This window comes from Staurois parvus, unplaced genomic scaffold, assembly GCF_062004578.1.
Source record: "Staurois parvus isolate SC_StPar_1 unplaced genomic scaffold, SC_StPar_1.0 ptg000182l, whole genome shotgun sequence".
In the NCBI taxonomy this organism is placed as follows: domain Eukaryota; kingdom Metazoa; phylum Chordata; class Amphibia; order Anura; family Ranidae; genus Staurois; species Staurois parvus.
Window position 1 is genome coordinate 3,317,489 of NW_028317978.1, and position 23,231 is coordinate 3,340,719.

General features: G+C 44.3%; 1 protein-coding gene across 10 annotated transcripts in view; it reads right to left on the reverse strand.

Annotated features, from left to right (window-relative positions):
- The window catches only part of GBF1 (golgi brefeldin A resistant guanine nucleotide exchange factor 1), a 145,855-nt gene that overhangs the window by 96,124 nt on the left and 26,500 nt on the right, over positions 1 to 23,231 (reverse strand). For 5 of the 10 annotated variants that reach the window (XM_089677253.1, XM_089677252.1, XM_089677250.1 and 2 more), the window contains exons 5-6: positions 8,870 to 8,944; positions 403 to 438 (exon numbers count right to left, since the gene is read on the reverse strand). The exons of 4 other annotated variants lie outside the window; for them this stretch is intronic. In XM_089677253.1, coding sequence (XP_089533379.1) covers positions 403 to 438; positions 8,870 to 8,944 — 111 coding nt within the window. The remainder of the gene's footprint in view (positions 1 to 402; positions 439 to 8,869; positions 8,945 to 23,231) is intronic. One more of the 10 variants, XM_089677254.1, reaches the window with a different exon arrangement.

Sequence of the window (23,231 nt, forward strand, 5' to 3'; positions counted from 1 at the left end):
CTAGAGAAAGCTGGGTAATGTGAGGTAATATGCGCAAGTGTGGTTAGGATGGCAAGGGAAGTGGGGGATAAGGGAGGTTAAGACTCTTAAAAGTGCACTTACATGTTAAAACTAGAAAACCACTGAAGAAAAGTAAAATCATACACTGATATGTATATTAACAGGTTGAATTCTCATGGATACTGGCTCAAATTCTTATCTAACTGCATCCATTATGTGAAGATACCAGATACAACATTTTACGGCAGATATGACAGTTATACATTACTTAGTACATAAACAACATGACATTAAAATAAACAAACAATGCAGCTAAATGTAGATATAAAAGTACAAAAACTCACAAAGGGGCAGAGAAATTGTTACGAAGGAGGGGAGACGGATATTTACAGTCCTCCTTACCTGAACCCGTTTGTTTTTCCAAAAGATATTGTAAGCCTCAAGGAAAAATGGCACGAGCCATAATTAGTAATTCATTTAAAGTGCCTACAGCTACACATTCGGATTGCAGACAGGGGACTGGTTGACACATCAAGACGTGAAGGTAAGGGCACAATTACATGCACACTCCAGCTTGGGTCACATGAGAGCTTTTCATATGCCTGAAATTTCAAGCCTGTAATTCTGTTATACAAGAGGATCTTTACTCCTCAAAAAAATGCTGCATGCTCAAAGGAGCAGAGGTCTTCCCATGCACTCCAATATTCAGTGATCTTCATTACACAAGGAATATTAATTACAGTGAATCCACTATAAACATCGTTGGCATAAAAAGCTCTCCTGTGATCTTGCCTTTTAATAGGGTGATCCATGGTTCCAAATGTATTTAACTTTTAGTGAAAACATTATTCCAAAGTATTCTTATGATAAGTAGATGATAATACATTTGACATCTCTTGGAATGTGGACTTGTTCAGGATCTAGACCAAGTCTAGTCACCAAGTCCTTTATTCCCCCCCTTTAAAACTTCTAGATCTCTCTTTAGAGAAATATCATGTCAGAGGCTGAAAACACAACCAGCTGTATCAGGTTTGCTACATTAAGACTTTTTGGGCTTGATATGATTTGTTGAATTGGATCAGGATAGCTGGGAACTGCTCCATATAAAAGCTGTAAAAAGATTAGTTAACAGCAAGTGGTTCTAACATGCATTATAAAACAGAGTCTTGAAAAAAAAAAAAAACAATATCTTGTATAGAAGTCAGGTAGGGAAGTTTGGCACTGCTCTGGTTTCTTCTATATTAGGCTGCATTCAAACCTGAGTGTTGTGTTTTTGCACATTTTTCCTGGACATTTTGTCATTCGCTCGTATAAGCTTTTTGTACAGCGTTTTCCAAGAGTCACATTTCCTGCTGTAAATCATTTCAAAGCTCTGTCCAGGGATACTCATAGTCAAACACCTTGGTAAATGGTCACAGCTCTGTTAAAAAGTGGATGATTATCCAGTTTGAATTTTCAGACCTCCTTAGGAGATCAAATTTTTCTCCTGCAGAAGCTGAAAGATCGCTTCTCCTCTCCCTCCATAGGCTTTCAGCCGCTGGAAAGGAAAGGTATATACAGTATCTCACAGAAGTACACCCCTCACATTTTTGTTAATATTTTATTTATCCTCAGAGTTCAATGCCATGAGGTGTCATGTTGACCTTCCAGTAACCAATATGAGAGAGTGAGAGCGATAAACACCAGATTTAACACACCTGCTCCTCATTCACGCTTGAGACCTGGTAACACTAAGGAGTCACTACACCGGGGAGGGAAAATGGCTAATGGGCCCAATTTGGACATTTTCACTTAGGGGTGTACTCACTTTTGTTGCCAGCAGTTTAGACATTCATGGCTGTGTGTTGAGTTAGTTTGAGGGGACAGCAAATTTACACTGTTATACAAGCTGTACACTCACTACTTTACATTGTAGCAAAGAGTCATTTCTTCAGTGTTGTCACATGAAAAGATAGAATCAAATATTTACAAAAATGTGAGGGGTGTACTCACTTCTGTGAGATCCTGTAATTCAGCTCTAGTATTTGTGTATTATTCCACTAACATTTGAGCAAGGGCCTATTTTAAGCAGTACCCATCTATTAAACTGTATTTCACTAAAGAGGTTAGACTTTAAAAGAACTTGGTATAAGGTTGATGCTTTTAAATGTTCAAAAACCTGTCCTATCCAACACTTCCATATGCTATCTTTGCTATGTTGCCATAATAACAAACCAACAGCTTGAAGACAAACAAGGCTAAACTAGGTATTAATCATGACAATTCGAATCACAGGAACAGCCTAGTATAAACATTATCTACTTCCTCAACCCCTTAACTGCCTTTGGTTATCTAAATACTTCTCATGTCAACGTAATAGGTTTTAAAGGGCAGATTTAAATTCAGATGAACTCATGTAAAGTAATGGGAGGGGGAAGGGGTCAAATACAGACTTAAAGAGAACCTGTAATAAGCATACCATTTTAAACTTAAGCAACCTAAAACATGATAAAGTCAAGCTCGAAGGAGCAGGGCCCTCAAATCCCTCTTGTATTGAACTATATTGTTGCTGTATTGTCTCCCGTTATATTGTAAAGCGCTGAACAAACTGTTGGCACTATATAAATCCTGTATAATAAAGTCAAGGCCTGCATTCACCACAAACCTGGGTTTAGGAGATTACCAGTGTACAAAGTTTTTCTGATAAGATAAATGCATTCTTCACTGGTTCTACTTCTGGGGGCTATATTCATTTCATATGTATATATTTATACCAGGTTCACATAAAATAACCAATGTGAGATTTTAAAACACTATCTAACGTTATGTAAAACAGCACAGCAACATAAACCAAAGTGAATTTGGAAATGCTACCATTTTTTGTAAGATAATAAAAAATAATTATAGGTACTTGTCATTCTACACACTTACCACACACTTTACAAACTGTAATCTCTTCTTCAGATTTACCAACAACTATGTAGTGTGAGGGCCTACCAGGATGGATTGTTTATGCAGGCCCTAACACTGCACATCATTTGTTGGTAAATTTTTTAGACTGCCAAAAAAACAGAACCAGTAGTTTCTGAAAGGTCTGCAAATAGATGACAGGCCATGTAAAACACAACAAAAATTTGAGCGAAGAGGAGAAAAAAAAAAGTGATTTTGAAATTGATGGCAGCAACAGGTCTCAGAAAAATTGGGACAGGTCCAAGTTTACCATGTTGTAGCATCCCCTCTTAACAACACTCTGTAAATGTCTTGGAAAGGAGGAGACCAGTTGCTAGAGTTTTGGGAGAGGAATGTTGTCCCATTCTTGCCTTATGTAGGATTCAGACTGCTCAACATTTTGGGGTCTTCTTAGTCGTATTTTTTGGTTGAAGATGCGCCAAATTATTTTCATTTGGTGAAAGGTCTGGACTACAGGCAGGCCAGGTAATCACCCTGACTCTTCTACTACGAAGCCATAGAGGTAGTATGTGGTTTAGAAAAGGACATCGCCTGGCTTGGAGCATATGCTGCTGGATATATATTTCAGCATTCATGTGCCTTTCCAGATATGCAAGCTGCAGAGATTGTTCCAGATTTTTTAAATCTCTTGATATTATGTACTGTGGATGATGATATATTTAAAGTCTTTTCAATTTAACACTGAGGAACATTATTCTGAAATCGTTCGACAATTTTTAGATGCAGCCTTTCAGATTGGTGAACCTCTGTCCATCTTTGCTTCTGAGACACTCTGTCTAAGATACGCTTTTTATACCCAATAATGTTACTGACCTGTTGCAATTAACTTAATTCATTCCTCAGCATAATTGCAAAGACTTTAAATATATCAATTGAAAATATCTGACACATCTTGAAACAAAAAATACGTTAGACGACTCAAAACTGTTGATGGTGAAAATGTTAGAATTTTACTGTATATCTGGCTGGAATAGGACAACGTTGCTCTCCCAAAACTACAGCAACTGGTCTCACTTCCCAGACGTTTACAGAGTGCTGTTAAAAGAAGAGGTGATGCTACAACCATGGTAAACCTGGTCCTGTCCCAACATTTTTGAGATGTGTCTCATCAATTTTCAAATTAAATTTTTCTTAAAAAATGGTACATTTTCTCAGTTTAAACATCTGATATCAAAAGATGTGCTGTGCTTCACTCAATGATGCTAAATTCATATAATAAATACATCCATGTACTTCTATTAATAAATGCCAAAAATATTATATTAAATGAATAAATCAACCTAGATCAGTAACCAAAAGCAATGAAAGAAATTCATGTTCTCTTAAAATGAAATAAATATCCAGTGCTTCTTAATGGATCTCCTGTGTGAAAATAACTAAAATTTGTGTGCTCCCCCACCAGTTGTGCGCTCACCTTAGAAATATGACCAAACCATTAAGTGAGGTCATATAACGCTTGTGTCCCTTTAAATGGGCCAAATTGTGTATGGTATCCTGCTGTTAGGGGTCCCCTTCACTCGATCGTCGGGCTCTCCTTCCACAATTAATCAAGCAAAACCGGTGGGGAAGCACACAAATTTTAGTTATTTTCACACAGGAGATCAATTAAGAAGCACTGGATATTTCATTTTAAGGGAACATGAATTTCTGAAGAAGCATATATGGACTTTTTTTGACATGTATATGGACATTGCTTTTGGTTACTGATACTGGTTGATTTATTCATTTAATATAATATTTTTGACACTTATTAATAGAAGTACATGGATGTATTTATTATTTGAATTTAGCATTATTGAGTGAAGCGCAGCACATTTTTTGTTATTTAGTATTGGTTTAACACAATAGTATGAGTATATGTTAGGTGCAGGCGATTCACAATTAGCTTTCTGGACTATTCATCACTTATATAGCAGCTTACAAGTCTTCACTTTTATATTAAACATCTGATATGTTTTCTATTGTGAATAAAATATGGGTTTATGAGATTTTTAAATCCTAGTATTCGGTTATGTAGATTTTGTACAGCGTCCCAACTTTTTTGGAATTAGGGTTGTATTAATAAAAGTAAAAACAAACAATACAGTGGGAGAGAACTTCAGTTCTTAGGCCTAAGCCAACTTTGGCATATCTGCTTCTGTGCAAAGATTGGATTATATCATGTGACCTATACCTTAATGTGATATGAAACTTAATATAATTGTTTCCACTTTCTGTCTCCATTAAGATTATGCTAAATAAGTAATGGCTTTAGATAAGTTCCCTTCTACTGTACCTCTCCTGTACTGTATTCCTATTGATAACAAATTAGAGGGAAAAAAATATCCATTTTGAGGTTTGGCATTCCATTTAATGTTCTGCAGGTAAGGGCATAGGAAGCCTAATGCTCTGAGTGTAGAGTTATTTTGTTACGTTCCTCTAAAGTCCTTTGTTGCTCTGGGTGCTTGATACACAAAGGCTTATTTTTGGAGGTGAAAGGTTTTCCAGAGAAGTGGAGATGCCCATAGTGACAATATTTCTTAGGAGATTTAAGGGGAATCTGAAATTACTAGTTGCTGGCCATCTTGAAAGTCACCAAAATAAATAAATCGGAGACCCAAAATTGCTTACTTATTCTGGATCAGTGATTCTAAGTCCCTGATGTCCAACCCTTCAGCCTTTTTGCACTTATTGTACGGCCCTTTGGGCCCTTGCAGTCTGTATCTAATGAAGGAAAAATATTCTTTTGCCTGGCTTTTTGTAGTTAAATGGAAAAACTTATTTCTTGAATTTCTTGAAAACTATCTATCTAACCTTTTTTGTGTGCTCCATCCCTTTTCTCTTTTAATTTTTTTCTTCTTTTATAATGGATCATGCCAAGAGAAACTGAAAATGTGGAACAAGTATTTTTTTCCAGGGTGTAGGGAGGATGTATTTGAAAAATGATAAAAAAAAAAATTTTGCCTTTAGTTCTACTTTAACAAAGAGTAAGAGAGGGTAAAACCTCAGTCAGCTTTTTTGCCAACTGTGCCCATTGGGGAGATTTGCCCTTCATGTTCTATCCCATAGCCAAAACCGTAAGTGAGAGAAAATCCATTCAACGTTAGGAAATCCCGGGATGTCACCAGAAATAGTGTCCCCATTGGAAGATTTCCCTCCTATTACTCTTTTGGGGACAACCTATAATTTAAGATTTTCTTTTACTTTTGATGATAAAAAGTAAACATGACAAATAGAGAGGGTGAATCTCCCTAATGGGGACACAGACAGCAATAAAAACTAGACAGATGTTCTAATCCATCTCCACTTCAAAACTAAAAAAAATGTTTTGCCTTTATTTATGCTTTAAGCAGTGATCTCTAGCAATTTCATGTAACCTTTCTTAAATCTAAAATGGTCTCCTGAAGTATGTCCCCTCTCTCATGTAGCATGCCCATGGTTACTACTATCTCCTGTAACATGCTTGTAGTCTTTGATTCTCTGCTGTTGTCTGCAGTCTCTGGCAGCTGTAGCATAACACTGAATATTATATGCGGCTCTTTGACGATGTCAGGAGCCACACTTGAAGTCTCCTGTTGTAAGATGGCCATCACTGCTCTACAGGCTTAAGCTATTGGAACAGCATTACAGTCTGGCAAAAAAGCATATTCAAAAGGGGAGGATAGCGATGACAGCACCCTCACTTCATCAGAACTTATTTGCTTTAATAATGAAAACGGACTATTCATTTGGAAAGAAAAAAAATGTATCATCAGAAGGAGAGTTTCCTTTTTTTCGTGAATAAGTCATATTTAAAATGATGTCAACTTGTGAAATAACTTGTGATGTTCACTTGTTTATATTCACTGCAATGACTATACTGTATGTAATATGGATACTGGTAATGAAAAAAAGCCACATAATCCTGCTTCCCTGCCTTCTGTTGTGCTTCATGAATTAGCGGTCAGTAATCCTGTAAGTATGTATTCCAGGCACCCCGAGCTCAAACTGTCAAAAAGAAGCTTGGCACCCTGAAATAAAGCTCCAACCAACCAGTGTTAGAATATCAAATGCTTGCATTGAGAAGTGAAATACAGGCAGGTAAGGCTTAACCCTAAGGTGTTTCTAGAAAGTTATTAGGTGAGGCCAAATCTCTTCTTGTGCTTAGAGACAATTTTTTTTAGGTCAGTGAAAGCCAATAGCCATCTGGTAGCATTTGCGATTAGGCATGAATTTTAAAAATTTAGAGGGTCAGAAAAGTGCCAATAAGCAGGTCACTTGTATCAGAACCTGGCAACCAAAAATAATTTGTACACAATTACCTTCCCATAAGCCTATGTCACTATTAAAACCAGAAATCCTAAAATAACCTCTAATCTTTAGTCTCCAGATATTCACCTCACATCAGCAAAGTACATCTTCCTAGGTTTGCTAAACATCTGTGCCAACTGCTGCCACCAAAACACAAATTTACCACATAAACCTGCAGCATGTAACACGGATATGTGAGCAAAGCTATCGGTGTACATTAGCACTGCTCTGTACTTTGAATGCATCTTTAAAAAGATCATGCAGTCTCAGTAATGTGTAAAGTATCTGGAAAATAGCCATCAATGCGCTGACACCAGTGGTCACAATATCTAATGGTGACTCCAGAGTCATATTAGGCACAAGGCAACTCTGTACGTTTGCTAAAGTGACAAAATTCACCAGCTACTGGGTTGGTTAAGTCTTATGCTGGTAATACATATAATGATGATAAAATGATCATCTATAGATTTGATAATTACAAACCTTTATAATCGCCTTTGCTTTGAAGGAAAGCGGTTTAAACAAAGAAAAGATCCACTTGCTGGAACTCAACTGGATTTTTCTGCTGGCCAGATTAACACACAGACAGTAAAGGATCTGGGAGATTATATTTCTCTACCACTGATCTCTTTAGAAATGAAGAGAAACCTTTGGCTGAAGGTCCTACAGATCCCAAAAGTGTTGATTTCCTGGTCTCACAACCCATGGGGAGGGTCCGTCTGTTGACCTCTATATTGCTACAAAATGCATATTTGAACTTAACTAGATTATAGGAGAAAACAGACACCCTCTCTATTTGTCCTATTTACGGTTATCATTGAAAGTAAAATAAAATCCCACATTTTGGGTTGTCCCCAGAAAAGCAATAGAGGGGAAATTTTCCAATGGGGACACTAGTTCTGGTTACCTAGGAGTCCCCCAAGGAATTCCCCTAATTTGCAGGATTTTCTCTCACTTCCTGTTTTGGCTAAGGGACAGGAAGTAAAGGTAAATCTCCCCAATGGGTCAAAAAATAAACTAATACAGGTTATAACCCTCCCTTTCTCTATCCAAAATTAAAAAAAAAAAAAAAAGGTTTTGCCTATAGTCCTACTTTAACCTTTACCTTATTTAATGCTAATCCTATACAATATCAGTACCTGGCAAAGAGTACAGCTATGAATAGGGCCCTTTCCTCTGACAATTACGTCCTATACTTCAAAAAAACTTAAGAAAAATGTAATAAAATGGAAAAATAAATGGCAGTATTTATGTCAAAATGACTGTTCTGGGCACTTAATTATACCACTTTATAAACCATAATAAACTACACACATACACACTTGACTGTTACCTAATACCAATCTATGTGCTGCAGCAGTTACATACAATACAAATGGAAACAGGGTGGATTTATCCATCTCAAATTAGCAACTTCATTCCAGAAGCATGAGTTAGGAAGTAAAGTTCTAGATCACGAGTGCAGAAATCTCAACACAGCAAAGCCCCTTATGCCTCATGCATCCATCAAAAAGCCATGCTAACAGGTTAGATTGGGAATGAAAGAAAAGCAAACAGGCTACACAAATTACAAGTTTCCTGTGTCTTAGCAGCACACAGTACATAGGAGGATGAATATAGGCGAGACCTTTAGGCTCTTAAAAAGAAGTACCCTCTCTAATTGGTTGAGGTTTTTGGACTGTTCACCATTATTAGTGTCCACTTTGCAGAGAAGACACGAAGAGATCTGCAGAAAACAGGTAAATGTATGATTGAAACATAAGGACAAACATAAAGGAGCACAAAGGAAAAAGGGTCTTACCAGACAAAAAGACAAACATGGCAAAATGTTTAAAAAGCAAATAAATAAAAGACAAATTACAACAAAGTACATCAATGCTGAAGCACAGATAGAACCACAGTGATGCCTTCATAAATTCAGACTAATTAATTCTTTCTGGAAAAAAAAAAATCTGACATGAAGAACAGATTGAAAAGCTTTGAAACATTTATATAGAACATGTATCAGTGGTGAGGGGTTAGGACCCTTGCAAAAGTTTTTAATGCGGTCTTTTCTACTGCAGTGGGAATTCACCATTTACTTTTGTCCTCCCTTCCTAATACTAGGACTGAACGTGAGAAAAATCTACCATTGTGAGTTTTGACCAGAATAGGAGGAAAATGGAATTCGTCACATGCAGAAACCTTTCTACCGACATGTGCCTCTTGGTGAGTCTGCTTTCCAAAGTCATGTCATTCTGTTCTGTGCAACTGGCGCTCTATCACCCTGAGAGAGATCGTATGCAAAACCAAGAATGCCTGGCCCGCAATTCCAGAAAGTCTCTACATATGGTGTGCCTAAAACACCAGATGGTAACAAGGTGATTTTATGCAATGAGGTAATCTAATGCACCTCACTCTACGACTGGGTGCAAAACAAGAGCCCTGGATAAGTACATTGGGGGAGAATGTTTCAAACTCAGACCAGGCAAAATCTGGAGCAGATGTGCAGGGCAACCAGTTTTATCTTTAATTTGAACACTAAAGATAGAAGCTGATTGGTTGCCACGCACAGCTGCTCCAGATTCTGGCTGCTCCAAATCCCCCTGTGTTCCCCATAAGTTTTCCAAGGTTACATCTGCAATATCTGAATTAAGTTTACTTTTAACCCTTTCACCACCATCGTAACTATTACAGCAACAGCAGCACTGGCATGTAAACAAACTCACAGCTGACAGGTATGTAGTAGAAATGTATTTATAATAGTGCACACAGCGCTCTCCAACTTGGATCAAACTTTTTGTGCCAAATATTATACAGGATTTATAATCAGCCATTTTCCACAGACACGGTCACTTTGATATTACAGTATCATGGGCAGCACAAAAACAAACTTACGCTTTATCTGAAGTATCTAGATGTAGCAACTGAGACAAAAATAAAATCTGTAGCAATGTAGATTTTACTCCAGGACCACTTTTGGCAGAGAATACTCTTTAGGCAGGTAAAGATGTTGTTTCTTATGCCTAGTGTGTCATGCATACAGACATCTAGAGGCTGCAAGTCCTCTAATATACAATCCCTAGTGTTTTCCCATACCTGGGGAAACACAGGTGCCACGCACAGCTTCCCATACAAGTAAATGGCTGTATATGGCAATACTGGTGTAAAAGCCAATGGCTTTTGCATGTGTGAGCAGCATATTTCTCCCAAAGTGTCTCTTTCACACTTGGGGAAAAGCCCCTGGATGACAGTGTGGCATTTTTTGCTTCAAAAGCATGGGAAAGTGCTGGGAATTTTATGCGAATGTAACTTGCAGCCTCTGAAAGTCTGTGTGTATGAGGCCAAAGGAATACGTTTTTCTCCGCTCTGCTGTTAACGGAAATTTCCTCCTGGAAATATTGGATCCATGGCTCTCTCACTTCAGCTATGCACAGTGAAATCCAAGATAGCTAAAAGACTTATTATTTGTTTTAAAGTCACACATTTCATTTTTGGAGAAGTGTTAATTGGTTATCTATGTTGAGAAAACATGTTGAAGTGTGATTTGATTTAGGTAGCAAGTGATATATGTAGCTGGTAATATAATCAATGCATATTACACAATAGTGTAAATGTAATAGGTTAAATGTTTAAGGGAAGGGGTGGTTTGTGTATATGAGCAACGTTTGTATGCCCCTATTCCCTTAAGACTCCCCCTTAAAATTGCGATTATACGTTCAACTCTCACCCATATGACTCATACACCAGAGTTGCCCTCTTTCTGCTCTCTCAATCACTCCTGTTAAGGGTCATGTCAGCATCTAGAGATGAGCGAATTATTCAAAAATTCGATTCGGCTGATTCGCCGAATTCGCGGAATAAATTCGATTTGAGGTGAATATATTCGCTGCGAATTTAACTTAGAAAAAGGGTGTTTCTAGGCTTCAGAGAGCCTTTATATTAGTGCAGAACACTGTACCTTTAATTTAAATGCCCTTGGAGTCTGCTTGGGAAGAGAAATAATACTGTCAGTCAGTATGACATGCAGATGAGTGCCGTCGATCTTAGAATCACCGCACACTTCACTCATTTGGGCAGTCACGGGGCCAAAACCAGAGTGTGGAGCCACAGTGTGGCGGTCGAGGCAGCAGCAATGGGAGGCCATACAGCACCCTATGACAAAATGGAACCCACCAGCAGTGTGAGGAGACCTGAAAGTGGCACATGGCAGAGTGTGGCGATGGAGACAGCAGCAATGGGAGGCCGTACAGGGACCCATGACACACTCTGGACCTGGCAGCAGCATGAGGAGGCGGTACAGGGGCCCATGACAGATTACGGGCCTGGCAGCAGCATGAGGAGTCGGTACGGGGGCCCATGGCAGATTACGGGCCTGGCAGCAGCATGAGGAGGCGGTACAGGGGCCCATGGCAGAGTGGCGGAGCGTAAGCAGCTAAAATTGAAGGCCATACAGAGGCCTATGTTAAAAAGTCCCCCCAGCAGCAGCGTGGGGAGACGACTATCAAGAGTCCAATGGCAGAGTGGTGGAGCAGAAGCGGCTTCAATTGAAGGCCATACACAGGCCTAGGTTAAAAAGCGGAAGCCGTCAGCAGCGTGAGCAGACGACAGAGGCACATGGCGCAGGGTGGCGGTGGAGGCAGCAGCAATGGAAGGCCATACAGCACCCTATCACAAAATGGAACCCACCAACAGTGTAAGGAGACCTGAAAGTGGCACATGGCGCAGGGTGGCGGTGAAGGCAGCAGTATTCGGAAGCCAAACACAGGCCTCGGTTAAAAAGCGGAAGCCGTCAGCAGCGTGAGCAGACGACAGAGGCACATGGCGCAGGGTGGCGGTGGAGGCAGCAGCAATGGAAGGCCATACAGCACCCTATCACAAAATGGAACCCACCAACAGTGTAAGGAGACCTGAAAGTGGCACATGGCGCAGGGTGGCGGTGAAGGCAGCAGTATTCGGAAGCCAAACACAGGCCTCGGTTAAAAAGCGGAAGCCGTCAGCAGCGTGAGCAGACGACAGAGACACATGGCGCAGGGTGGCGGTGGATGCAGCAGTATTCGGAAGACAAACACAGGCCTCGGTTAAAAAGCAGAAGCCGTCAGCAGCGTGAGCAGACGACAGAGACACATGGCGCAGGGTGGCGGTGGATGCAGCAGTATTCGGAAGCCAAACACAGGCCTCGGTTAAAAAGCGGAAGCCGACAGCAGCGTGAGCAGACGACAGAGGCACATGGCGCAGGGTGGCGGTGGAGGCAGCAGCAATGGAAGGCCATACAGCACCCTATCACAAAATGGAACCCACCAACAGTGTAAGGAGACCTGAAAGTGGCACATGGCGCAGGGTGGCGGTGGATGCAGCAGTATTCGGAAGCCAAACACAGGCCTCGGTTAAAAAGCGGAAGCCGTCAGCAGCGTGAGCAGACGACAGAGACACATGGCGCAGGGTGGCGGTGGATGCAGCAGTATTCGGAAGCCAAACACAGGCCTCGGTTAAAAAGCGGAAGCCGTCAGCAGCGTGAGCAGACGACAGACACATGGCGCAGGGTGGCAGTGGAGGCAGCAGTATTCGGAAGCCAAACACAGGCCTCGGTTAAAAAGCGGAAGCCGTCAGCAGCGTGAGCAGACGACAGAGGCACATGGCGCAGGGTGGCGGTGGATGCAGCAGTATTTGGAAGCCAAACACAGGCCTCGGTTAAAAAGCGGAAGCCGTCAGCAGCGTGAGCAGACGACAGAGACACATGGCGCAGGGTGGCGGTGGATGCAGCAGTATTCGGAAGCCATACACAGGCCTAGGTTTAAAACTGGAACCCAGCAGCGTGAGCAGACGACAAAGACGCACATGGCAGAGGATGGATCTGGCAGCAGTATGAGAAGGCGGTACAGGGGCCCGTGGCACAGTGTGGTGATGGGGGCTACAGCAACTGGATGCCAGAAAGTGGCCGATAGGGCTATATACTGCATGGAATTATAAAGTTGTAAAGACAGCGGCCTATTTGTCCCTAATAACATGTTTGGGGCATGATTCATGGCGGATTTAGTCAGTTGTGTCAGGAACTGGTGGTTTGAAATCCAGACTAATCCACGCCTGATTCATTTTCACAAACGTGAGTCTCTCCACACTTTGGGTGGACAGTCGTGTCCTCCGCAGAGTTACAATACCTCCTGCCGCACTAAACACGCGCTCCGATGCCACGCTACTGGCCGGGCATGACAGCCTTTCAAGGGCAAATTCAGCTAGTTGGGGCCAAAGGTCAAGTTTCGTTGCCCAGTAGTCAAGGGGATTGTCTACCTCGGTTGGCAGGGTGCTGTCCAAGTAGGCCTGTTTGAGGTCCTGCTCCAGGTCCACCTGATGCTGCTGCTGCTGCGGCTGGTTAGTAGTTTCCTCACTGCGCTGGTGAAGAAAGCTACTCATCATCGACTGCAGACTGAGGCAGCCGCTGCTGGTGGAGCTGCCACTGCTCCTACCACCCCACCCCTCCCCTGCTGCCATGGCAGCGGAACGCGAGCGCACAGGGCCCACAGTGTCTGAGGATGGACGTTGGCGCAGAAAGGCAGAGACCAACTGACTACATAGGTGGTATTTATAGTACTTTATTTTGGCCTCCCTCTCAGCAGGTGTGAAAAAGGCCACCATTTTTGAACGGTAGCGAGGGTCCAACAAGGTGGACAGCCAAAAGTCATCCCTCTGTCTGATGGTTATTATTCGGCTGTCGCTACGCAAGCAACCGAGCATGCTATGGGCCATTTGTGCCAAGGAATGCGAGGGACTCCCTGCCTCCATCTCCACAGCATACTGCCACGGTGCGTCTGGGTCCTCTGTCTCCTCCTCCTCCTCCTCTTCCCCTCCTCCTCTACCAGATGCTCCTGCTCCTCCACTCCTGTCCGCTGAGTGGAAAAACCACCCATTTCACTCAATAATTCCTGAGCACCAATGTCCTCCTCTACCTCCTCCTCTTCTTCCTGTCCTGCCCCCACAGGGGTCATGTGGCATTGAGATCTGTGCGCCACGTCTACCACACCCTGACCAGCCATTGTTAACAGCATTTGTTCCAGGACGTGCAACAGAGGAATGACGTCATTCATCCCATAGTCCTGCCGACTCACGAATAGCGTGGCCTCCTCAAAGGGCCTGAGCAAGCGGCAGGTGTCACGCATGAGCTGCCAATGGCTGACATCTAAGTTACACAGGGGAGTACCTTTATCCGCTTGTAACATCAGGAAATCGGTGATGGCCTTTCGCTGTTCGTAAAGGCGGTCTAACATATGTAGGGTTGAATTCCACCTTGTTGCAACGTCGCAGATCAGGCGATGCTGTGGAATTCCGTTCTGCCGCTGCAGCTCAAGGAGGGTGTGCTTTGCGGTGTAGGAATGGCTGAAATGCATGCAAAGTTTACGTGACATTTTAAGGATGTCTTGCAGTGGGATGGTGGATTTTAGGAACCGCTTGACAACCAGATTGAACACGTGAGCCATGCATGGCGCATGGCACAACCTTCCTTGACGCAGAGCAGACACCATGTTCTTTCCGTTGTCGGTCAACATGGTTCCGATTTTCAGTTTGCGCGGAGACAGCCATCTGCCGATTTCTCTGTTCATTACACTCAGAAGTTCCTCCCCTGTGTGACTACGTTCGCCAAGGCATACCAGGTGCAGCACAGCGTGACACAGTTGCGCCCTGCACATGTGATATGCCGGTCGGGTAATGGGACTTGGCACGGGGGTGGCGGCTCAGGACACGGCGGAAGAAGAGGTGGTAGAGGCGGACATCTTTGCTGGACCAAGGACGTGCAAACGTGGAGGCAAAAGCGGCGTGACCTGTTCAAGTTGCTGGTGCGGCTGTGCCGGCACCACGTTCACCCAGTGGGCCGTAAATGACATGTACTGTCCCTGACCGTAGTTACAGCTCCACACGTCGGCGCTGCCGTGCACTTTGGCAGAGACCGACATGCTCAAAGACTGGCCCACCATCTCTTCTACATGTGAATGCAGGGCTGGCACTGCCTTTTTGGCAAAGAAATGCCGGCTTGGCACTCTCCACCGCGGCTCGGCACAAGCCATCATTTCTCGGAAAGGTGCTGAGTCCACCACTTGGAAAGGGAGGGACTGCAGCACCAGCAACTTGGACAGGAGGACGTTCAGCTTCTGCACCGTCGGGTGCGTGCTCGCAAACTGTTGTCTCTTGGAAACGGATTCCAAGAAAGACTGCTGACGGAATCCGTGAAGAGGAGTAGCAGGAGAAGGAGCATCTGAACGAGCGGAAGATGCCAACGAGCGACAACTCCCCTCAGCAGAGGTGTTGGAGCCTTGACTGGCTGATAGAGGGCGATTGACGTCGGGTGACGGAGCAAGTAACGGAGCAGGTGATGGAGCGGGGGCTGGGGCAGGCAGAACCGCCGTATCTTTATCACGGTTTTTCCAGGCCACCGAATGGCGACGCTGCATATGCTGATGCAACGCTGTAGTCCCAACATGGGCCCCCTGGCCACGCTTGACTTTCTGGCCACATAGTCGACATACGGCTACGTTTACTTCCTCGGGCGGCTTGACGAAAAATTGCCACACCGCCGAGTAGGAAACTTTGCCCCCGCTACTCCTCACTGGCTGACTGCTACTTCCTCCGTGCACACCGGCACCACTACTGGCCGTGGTGGTAGGCTGCAGTGGAGCTGGTGCTCTACTCCGTGGCCGTTTGCCTCCACTGACACTGCTGCGACCCTGCTGCCTCCTGGGCAACCCACCGACTGTTTTGCTCGCTGGCAAGCTGGCACCCTCTTCTCCTGATGATGCGGAAGCAATAGCCTGATGGCGATGAGGCTGCCAAGTGCGATCAGCCTCATCATCATCAATTAGGGTCTCCGCGTCACTACTAGCCCCCTCGGCTGCGTGTGGGTCAGGAGACAGACCTGTCTCTAGACCGGCTACCGAGCCACTCTCCTCGCCAGTACTTCTTCGCCTGGCTGCTGAAGAGGCGGATGTCTCCCCCCGTTCCTGACCGCCCTCTGTTAGCTCTTCCTCACTGTACAGTGGGGCTGAGCCCACAGCATGCGATACTTCGCTTGGTGAGGGAACAGCAAAGGACAGGGGCAGGTCGAGGACACGTGATTTCAGTGGGCTTGCTCCCGGGCCATGCCAACTAACGGTTGTGTCTGACGTACCCACCGACCGTTGGCTGTAGGTGTCAGAGGTGACCTGGGAAGAGGAAGACGACCGAGTCAACCAATCGATGACGGCAGGGTTGTCGGTGGAGACACGACCGCTGGATGACACCGGGAGCACTGGCCTCTGGCTGTGACTAGTGCTGCCTCGACCCCTTCCTCTGCTGCCACGTCTGCTCGCTCCTGAAACATTGCCTCCTCTGCCACTCCTCTGCGTGTTGTCTGACATACTCTTTAATTCAATAAGCACCCCAAAAATAAAACCGGATTTAACTCTTTGAACGTACAATAGTGGTTGTGAAGCAGAAAGTCAGTTTATTGTACACAATCGGTCAATTGCAGCTTGCCGTTGGCTGGAAACTGTACGTTTGTGTCACTGGAATGCACTAATCACCCAAAAAATATTACCGCCAGCCAGCGTCTAAATGGATTTAACTCTTTGAACGTGCAATAGTGGTTGTGAAGCAGAAAGTCAGTTTATTTAGCACAATCGGTCAATTGCAGCTTGCCGTTGGCTGGAAACTGTACGTTTATGTCACTGGAATGCACTAATCACCCAAAAAATATTACCGCCACCCGGCGTGTAAATGGATCTAACTCTTTGAACGTACAATAGTGGTTGTGAAGCAGAAAGTCAGTTTATTGTACACAATCGGTCAATTGCAGCTTGCCGTTGGCTGGAAACTGTACGTTTGTGTCACTGGAATGCACTAATCACCCAAAAAATATTACCGCCAGCCGGCGTCTAAATGGATTTAACTCTTTGAACGTACAATAGTGGTTGTGAAGCAGAAAGTCAGTTTATTTAGCACAATCGGTCAATTGCAGCTTGCCGTTGGCTGGAAACTGTACGTTTATGTCACTGGAATGCACTAATCACCCAAAAAATATTACCGCCACCCGGCGTGTAAATGGATCTAACTCTTTGAACGTACAATAGTGGTTGTGAAGCAGAAAGTCAGTTTATTGTACACAATTGGTCAATTGCAGCTTGCCGTTGGCTGGAAACTGTACGTTTGTGTCACTGGAATGCACTAATCACCAAAAAAAATATTAGCGCCAGCCGGTGTCTAAATGGATTTAACTCTTTGAACGTACAATAAGTAACGATTCTGTGTCCCTGAGTAACGATTCTGTGTCCCTGAGTAACGATTCTGTGTCCCTGAGTAACGATTCTGTGTCCCTGAGTAACGATTCTGTGTCCCTGAGTAACGATTCTGTGTCCCTGAGTAACGATTCTGTGTCCCTGAGTAACGATTCTGTGTCCCTGAGTAACGATTCTGTGTCCCTGAGTAACGATTCTGTGGCCCTAAAGTCTCTGTGGCCCTAAAGTCTCTGTGGCCCTAAAGTCTCTGTGGCCCTAAAGTCTCTGTGGCCCTAAAGTCTCTGTGGCCCTAAAGTCTCTGTGGCCCTAAAGTCTCTGTGGCCCTAAAGTCTCTGTGGCCCTAACTCTGTCCCTCAATACACAGAGGTCTGTCTCTCTTGAATGACCGGAGGCTAATGGAGAATTCGAAGATGGCCGCGATTTATAGCTCCACCATTACACAGTGCTGGCTGGCTGGCTGCTGATTGGCTAATGCGATCACATGTCATGATTCATGACTCATGAATGCATTATGGGTCAGCGCGCCTTGTCTGCGCGCCTTCCCAGAGATCCCCACCCCATCTTCTCTGTCCATTTTCTCCTGTCGCCACACATGTCGCCGCCATTTTTGGGAAAATTCGATTCGTGCATCCGAAGTTTGCTAATCTTCGGATTCGTCGCAAATCGAATTTTTCCAAATCTTCGAAACGAATTCCACTTCGTCATGTTCGATTCGCTCATCTCTATCAGCATCCATCGAGTCGATCACTTTCTCAGACCATGCCCATCTTTGTCGACACAGATTTGCTGTCCTCCAAGCCCAAACCATGGCTGTGGAAGCTCAACAACTCACTGAACCAAATGCCCTCAGCGGTAGAAGAGGTATCCAAAGAGCTACAAATTTTCTTCTCCACTAAAATTGGGGTACCCAGACAGTGCACCTATGACGGTCTGGGAGACGCACAAGGTGTATATCGGGAGTGCTGATCAAGACTGGCACAAACGGGAATGAGCTAAACAAATCACAGAGCTCCTTGGCATGATCAGTGCACTGGAATCCGCCCAAAACAAAAATAGAACTCATAGAACTTTCAGTGTTGAAGGGCCGACTTCGATCCCTTGCGATGGAGAAGGCTAAAGTCACGCTTGCCAAGTACAAGTGTTCTTTTTATGAACATGGCAATACATGTGGCAAGCACTCTTCGGGCCCAGCAAACTCGAACATTTATTTCTGAGCTGCTTGATGAAGCCCAACAAAAGGTCCACGCAACTGAAAAAATAGCAGAGGTCTTTCAGAGATATCATGAATTGCCCTGTAACCTTCCTTGAGTTGGTCCTTCCACAGCTGACTCATCAAGGCTGGCAGCCATCCAGGCATACCTACATGACTCGGATCTCCCTTGCCTCTCAGACGAGACCATCACCTCCCTGGAGGCTCCTCTTTCCACCAAGGAATTTGCTATAGCCATGTCCCAAGCACAATCTGGAAAGGCCCCAGGCTCAGATAACTATTCTCTTCTTTACTACAAGACCTTTGGGGCACTCTTTACACCACACTTCCTTTCAGCCTACAATGAAGTGGATACGCTCCAGGCCCAAATCACAATGATCGTGAAGGAGGGGACGGACCTATTCCTCCGCCAAAACTATCGACCCATTTCTCTTTTAAACACCAACCTCAAACTGCTCACTAAAATTCTAGTTATGCGCTTGATTGAATGGATCCCTGGGCTCAGACCACTCAGACCAAGTTTGTCCCTACGAGGGAAGCATGGGACCATAAAACCAAAGCCGTAAAGCTGATTTATGGCGCTCACTCCCAAAATATCCCTATGGGAGGGGCGTGGCCTGTGCATGGATGGAGAAGCAGCTATCTAGCTTCGCTCCTGCTGAGACTCAGGGGAAATCACCACTCATCTGTCAATTTGTTTGGCTATCCCCCCTGCTCATGGGTCAGAGAGGATTCGGAAACTCCAGCCGGTTTCTGCAACTCCCCGAGACACCATTCGGGAATTCTTGTTCTCGGATAGTCTGGACCGGTCATCTTCAACTGACACAGCACCACGCAGCTCTGCCTCTGTCCGCTCCCAGTCGTTGTCACTGATCCTCAGCCCAGTGGTTCCACTTACTAGCTACCCGGGACACTGCTTTGTAGCTTCGCCTCCTTCCTCTCCTGCTGATAGATACAGGTAGCAGGACGACTGGAACCTCTGTTACTACATACGAGCCCTGCCTACCTGCAATGAAATGGAGGCATATGTCCAGCATTTAGAGCAGGGCTATCGTACTGAGCTCCAATCCATCAAAACGGATTTGCAGGCAGCTCGTTCCAAGACAACTGAGCTAACTGCCAAAACGCTGTCGGAATCAGTGGCAACCCAGGAACAGCGACTGGATACTCATGAAGAATACATCTATACATTACCTAACTTCTTGAGGACCAAGATAATCGCAACCGCCGGAACAACATACGACTGCGGGGATTGCCAGAGGCAACAGGCACTGCAGACCCCCTCCCCACAGTTAAAGGCATTTTTGCCAACCTCCTGGGATCTTCTGCTTCCATGGATATAGAGACTGATCGCGTGTATCAGGCCCTGGGCCCACACAATCCTGATCCTGCCAAACCCAGAGACATCACCTGCTGAAGAAGAGGAACATCTCCTATTACTGGGATTTTCAATTTCAGCTGCATATCCGGTGGGAGGATAAACCCCGCATCATCAGACATCCATCTGACATCCTCCATGTTGGATGCTCTCAACGTGACTGAACTCCCCCCTCTGGATTGGCTCTGGACCTGCTCTCTACAGCTGAGATATAGACACTCCCCTGTTCTGTCTTCCGCAGTACATCTCTGCAATGCAATTTCACTATACTCCCAGAATTATGGTCTCCTATATCGTGGTATTTTGTTGTACCCACTGCTTCATATTGCCTTATACAGGCTTTTAGAAGGGGTTCTGTGTGAGACTGCAATTATTTGCTTTTTCATCTTCCTACTTCAGCCCCTCCACACCGAGCCCTTACAAGTTATGTTTTCACTGTTCTGCATGGTTGCAGTCTATGTGATTAAGATGTGTTGTTGCCATATCCTGCATAGATCCTCTTTGGGGGACTGGGTATTTGGTTGACTCACTGGGTGTGCCGGATGTCCTTCCTCCCATGCCTAGGTTGGACCCCCCTCCTTGTTGGGGCATGTCTGCTGCAGATTACCATGATCCATGCAGGCTGCTGCGACTGGCTCATGTTATTTAGGAACTACATCTCCTGATGCTTTATACGTTTCCATTGTTGGTTCTCACCTGTGGACTGCATACCCCCAGGTCTCTTCTGTGAGCACCTCTCGTGCATGTCCACTTTCCCCTGTAGAATCACTAACCCTCTGGTAGGGTTTGGTGTGTTTTTGGGGAAAATTTTCCCTTTTCCAGTTGTGTTTTTTTTGTTTCCCAAAATGGGTAAGATTTAAACCTTTGTTCTAGCTACCGCCCTATCGCCTTGATCGGGATAGACGTCATACTTTATGCTAAGATCACTGACTTTTGTCTGCAGCCTCTTCTCCCTGATTTGATCCATACAGATCAGGTGGTGTTTGTGCAGAGACGTGAGGCACGGGACAATACCTTGAAGATGCTACTGGTGATGGACCAGGCATAGTCTGCTAATATCACTGTCTGTCTGCTTTCTATTGAAGCCAAAAAAGCCTTTGATAGGGTGAGCTGGCCATTTCAGGCCCTAACGCTGTCTCAGATTGGTATGGGCCCTGTGTTACAACAACGAATCATGGGACAATATTCCAACCTGAATGCCTGGATTAGATTGAATGGTGCCCTAACCCCTAGATGTTCTATTGCTAATGGTACTTTATTTATCCCTGCTTCTTCATGTGCTGGTAATGGAGCATTTGGCCATTGCCCTACATAAAAATCCATCCATCACCGGAGTCCCTATTGTGACGGTCGCAGCGTCAGACCCCCAGCCCTTCTTGCCGATTTGTGACCGAAGGACTAGCCAATCTAAAACCACGCTGTCACGTGCGTAACAATGCCACGCTTAGCTGCACCCTGCACAAAGATTTTCCAGCTAATGGACCACAATCTATGTACCGCAGCCTGAGAGCGATTGTTACTGGGTCAGGTTAATTACGCAATTAACCCTTCACACTGTCACCACCACCTTTTTGTACAGAGTAGGAGGAAACTCGCCAATCTTAGCAGTAACACTATGATGTTTGAATAAGCGTCTGTATACACACTGTCACCGCAGGCAGATATATGCAGTAGTGTAATAACACACAGTAGCGCTCTTCAGAGACAGGGATTCTTAGTTTGCATTAAAGAGCTTTAGAAACAGTTCAACACTTTTCAGATAATAGGATTTATTACTAAAAAAAAGGTCAAAATGGTGCAAATAAAATATTTACAGAAAAAGATGTAGCATATATATATATATACATATATATATATATATATATATATATATATATATATATATATATATATATATATATATATATATATACACACACACACACACACACACACACACACACACACACACACACAGTTGCAAGAAAAAGTATGTGAACCCCTTGGGATTACGTGGAGTTTTGCATGAATTGGGCATAAAATGTGCTCTGAACGTCATCTAAGTCACAACAATAGAAGAACACAGTCTGCTGAACATAATACTACACAAACATTAGATGTTGCCATGGTTTAATTGCACATAACATGTAAACATTCTCAGTGCAGGGAGGAAAAAGTATGTGAGGCCCTAGCTTAATGCCTTCTCCCAGAGCTAATTGGAGCCAGGAGTGAGCCAACCTTGACTCCAATCAGTGTGATGATATTGGATGTGTTGCTGACAGCTGTCCTGCCCTTAAAAAACACACACCTGTTTTGGGTTTACTGGTTTCAAGAAGCACTGTCTGATGTGAACCATGCCTCGCAGAAAAGAGCTCTCAGAAGACCTACGATGAAGAATTGTTGACTTGCATGAAGCTAAAAAGGGTTACAAAAGTATCTCCAAAAGCCTTGATGTTCATGTGTCCACGGTAAGACAGACTGTCTACAAATGGAGAAAGTTTAGCACTGTTGCTACTCTTCCTAGGCTTGGTCGTCCTGTAAAAATGACTGCAAGAGCACAGCGCAGAATGCTGCATGAGGTAAAGAAGAATCCCAGAGTGTCAGCTAAAGACCTAGAGAAATCTCTGGCACATGCTAACATTTTTGTTGACACATCTACAATAAGGAGAACATGAAACAAGAATGGAGTACATGGGAGGACACCACGGAGGAAGCCATTGCTGTCCAAAAAGAAGATTGCAGCACGTTTGAGGTTTGCAAAATAGCACCTGGATGTTCCACAGCACTACTGGCAAAATATACTGTGGACAGAAGAAACCAAGATTGAGTTGTTTGGGAAGAACACACAACACTATGTGTGGAGAAAAAAAGGCACAGCACACCAACATAAAAACCTCATCCCCACTGTGAAACATGGCAGAGGGAGCAACATGGTTTGGGGCTGCTTTGCTGCCTCAGGGCCTGGACGGATTGTTGTCATTGATGGGAAAATGAATTCCAGACTTTATCAAGACATTTTGCAGGAAAACGTACGACCATCTGTCCGCCAACTGAAGCTCCGCAGAGGATGGGTGATGCAACAGGACAATTACCCAAAGCATACAAGTAATTCAACAAAACAATGGCTGCAACAGCACAGAATACACCTTCTGGAGTGGCCCAGTCAGAGTCCTGACCTCAACCCCATTGAAATGCTGTGGCATGACCT